This window comes from Cryptomeria japonica, unplaced genomic scaffold, assembly GCF_030272615.1.
Source record: "Cryptomeria japonica unplaced genomic scaffold, Sugi_1.0 HiC_scaffold_46, whole genome shotgun sequence".
Classification (NCBI taxonomy): Eukaryota; Viridiplantae; Streptophyta; class Pinopsida; order Cupressales; family Cupressaceae; genus Cryptomeria; species Cryptomeria japonica.
Genome location: NW_026728868.1, coordinates 558,169 through 561,804, shown reverse-complemented (window position 1 = coordinate 561,804; position 3,636 = coordinate 558,169). Strand labels below are relative to the sequence as shown.

General features: G+C 34.7%; 1 protein-coding gene across 1 annotated transcript; it reads left to right on the top strand.

The window, feature by feature from the left end:
• Positions 1-396: 396 nt before the first annotated feature.
• LOC131862559 (putative germin-like protein 2-3) lies at positions 397-1,247 on the top strand. Its single transcript, XM_059215035.1, has 2 exons — positions 397-607; positions 715-1,247. Exons 1-2 carry the CDS (start codon positions 397-399, stop codon positions 1,245-1,247), a joined length of 744 nt encoding a protein of 247 aa, XP_059071018.1.
• The last annotated feature ends 2,389 nt before the right edge of the window (positions 1,248-3,636 follow it).

Genomic DNA, 3,636 nt, shown 5'->3' with positions numbered 1-3,636 from the left:
GATTATTTTCCTCTCGAATATATTTTACTAATTTTTCAATTCAATAACTACCTAGCATGACTCTCTCCATCTCATTTCTTGCACATGTAACACTCACCCTCACATCATTGATAATTTCCTTTTTTGCGAATTCGCTGGCGGTTAAGAATAATCTAATATTATTTTCTTAGAATTTGCTGATCTTTCCGATATAGTGATAACGATTCCACACTACCGAAAGAGTTTGCGACAATATCAACAATATCAAAAGTATAAGGAGACTACGTCTACGGTAGTTTGGGTAACTGTATGTCGTAGGACTTACGTACTCACTCTGCAAATATACGATAATTAACTGATCACATCGAGAAGAATTAGTCCTCGCAGAGTAGTTAATTTTCCCGCTATATAATAGACATGTTATGGGCTTGTAATACACAATTCGACTACACATTCATATCCCGAGCTTTTCTGTCTGATTCTTCTGTGGCTCTATTTATAATGGGTAACCGCATGATCTACTTCACGTTGGGACTTTTCCTATTGATATGTTGTTACAGTGATAATGTCATGGCAGCGGATTCCGATCCCTTGCAAGATTTCTGCGTCGCAGACAAGGAAAGCATGGGTGAGTACATAACTTTTATATGATTTTCTTATTAGGCGAGTTGCTAACAAATTGATTAAGATAGAGTGGCGTGATATGATTTGTTGCTAACAAATTGATTAAAACAGTTAAGGTGAACGGGTTCGTTTGCAAAGATCCCAAGGATGTTTCGGCAGAGGACTTCTTCTTCGGGGGACTTGGGCAGGCAGGGAACACCGACAATGCAGTGGGCTCAAATGTAACGATGGCCAATGTTATGCAGATACCAGGCCTCAACACCTTCGGAATATCGTTGGTCCGTATCGATTACGCGGTGGGTGGAATAAATCCTCCTCACACGCACCCAAGAGCCACTGAAGTTCTTGTTTTACTGGAAGGCCAGCTTCTTGTGGGTTTCATTGACACCACCAACAAGTTTTTCAGCAAAACGTTGGAGAAGGGAGATGTGTTTGTGTTTCCAAAGGCACTTGTGCATTTCCAGCAGAATGTGGGGCATGAAAATGCGGTGGCCATAGCTGCATTGAGCAGCCAGCTTCCGGGAGCTCAGACAATCGCCAACTCTCTGTTTGCAGCGGATCCTCCTCTCCCAGATTCCGTATTGGCCAAGGCCTTCCGCATCACCCAAGAGCTTGTCGATTTCATTCAGAAGAAATTTGCATAAGAATTTGCATCACCCAAGAGCTTGTCGATTACATTCGGGCCAAATTCCTCTAAGATTCTCAACCTGAATTCGCTGTGGTCTATTAAATAAAACGTGGGAAGACCATCTTTGTCATTTTTTTCTTTTCCTGAATAAAATAAATCTGTTTAATCTCGTTATTTCTCTGCTGATATATTATTTATAGCATCGATTTTCAACATATATAACTCAAGAGTAAATTTCAAACTTTAATAATTATGCTAATATTTCTAATTAATAATTTATTGATAACATGTTAAAGAATAAATCAAATGAAATAGATGGGATTCAAGGTATGCATCACAATTCATCTTTTTATCCGTGCTCACCTTTCAAAGCTATGTCTCCCATTCATCACCATCGTACATTATTTATACATTTTACAAGTATCCTTAGGTAAACATTTGGAATGGTAAAGGCATTGCATTACTACACTATGATTCTTTAATGATAAGATTTTGTATTATGTGTATTACAATAATCTTATTGAATAAAATTCAAAAATCAAACTGAACGAATTTTTGCTTGAATGGCTCTCCTCGTTATCTCATGGTCCCCATACACTCATTTGAAATTAGATATCACATTTTACGTCATTTTAGTAATAATATTTTCGTAAGAGTAATTATCTTTGATTTTTTAGAATGCGGAAGAGAATATAATACTAAAATTCATTATTATTCAATGCACTTTCAATCTTTGTATACTAAAATATACACAGGTCCAACTAATCGACAATGAATTTTATAAATTATTCAAAAAAATCTTAGATAATGTGATTTAATAAATGTTTACTATAATAGTTATACACAATTTAAAAGCTTATGTTTAATGTGAAATATTTAATTAATAATATTCAAAAAAATTATGCTAATGTCTCTTGAAAACCTCATAATAATCTTTTCGTCCTAATTTTTTATCAAAGAAGTCTTTAAAAAATGTCGAAAAATGCTCCTAGAAATGAGAAACATATAATATAGTGTATATTCAACTGACATAATATGATTTCCATCACACCTAATGTCAAAACCTAGATTTTCTAGTATAAACAGTAGCAGAATGATTGGGCTACATATAATATCCTTACCACATGCTTAGTCTTATCAATTTTGCCCCTTTAACATGGTTCAACCATGGCCTTTTTCTTGTATAGAATTGTATATGTATTGGAATTAATTGACTAGAGGTACTTTAGTATTCTTGTCCCTTAACTATGACAATGTTATGATTAATCCTATTAGATGATTTTCATTTTAAATTTGTAAATAATAGTTAATTATTCTCTTTTAAATCTTTTTATTTTATCAAATACCAAGATTTTGCTCGTAATACAATTTATAATTCCATTAAGATTTTGTAAGTATCTATTTCGATATTAATTAATAGTTCTCTCGTAGAGAAATACTACCAAAGAGGTAGCTCCCAATTACAATTCCTACATTACATCAGACCCTCTACACATTCATATAGTCTTTCAATTTGCAAAGGAGAAAAAAATCCCCATATTTTCCAATGAACTAGCCACAGGCCAACAATGAAACCCTTTACTTCACTTTCCTATAAAATTGGAGAGATCGAAATATTCTTTGCTTCCTATTAAGAGCTTCAACATGAAATATGCCTCCAATAAATCTATTTGTAGGCTCTATGGGTATAGCATCAGGCATGGCTAGTACCACTATCCTGTTTGGATCTGTAATCAATCTATTCCCATATGAGGAGCCCTAAGTTATGGTCCTCATGACCTAGATGTAATTGGTAAAGAAGCGCTTGTATACAAATCCATCATCAAGGTGCCCAACATTCCAAAATGCTTCTCCAATTATCTTTGTGAACACACACACAGTCATGGCCTTGCCTTTTTTTTCTAAAAGGTTTGGAAATATTTTCAACCATGGTCTCCTGTTTGCATTGGCATTATATTACAAACATACATGACATATAATTTATGTTCCTTGGATAGCCCAAGTCATTTGAGTATATCATCTCTAACACCCAAACCCTTCCCGAGGTTGGGAAAGCTTTACGCTTCAATCATCCTCTGAGTTGATGTTAGGATCCAATGCCCCTAAACTTGTCAAATTTTGATCAACTTCTATAGCTTGTCAATATAGTCTACATGAGTCATCTACCATCACATCTTTTATCTTTGTGTGGATATGCGATCAATGGAGAAGCCCTTTGAACCACCCTCACTCATTGCCTCGACTGCAGTGCAATCAAACCTCTAGTACTTAGTTGATTCAATAAAGAATGTGCAGTGCTATCAAATTGAGAATAGGACCCAATCTTTTTGTCCTAACCCCTTATGGTAATCAAAACATGGAATGGTAATTTTTTATTTTTTTTAATTTTGTTATTATTTCCTCTT

What these genes read in the sequence shown, in the direction of transcription:
- LOC131862559 (XM_059215035.1), top strand. Translation starts at nt 397, where the DNA reads ATGTTATGGGCTTGTAATACACAATTCGACTACACATTCATATCCCGA. An exon ending in CGCAGACAAGGAAAGCATGG is followed by an intron (nt 608 to 714) that starts GTGAGTACATAA and finishes TGATTAAAACAG; the next exon opens with TTAAGGTGAACGGGTTCGTT.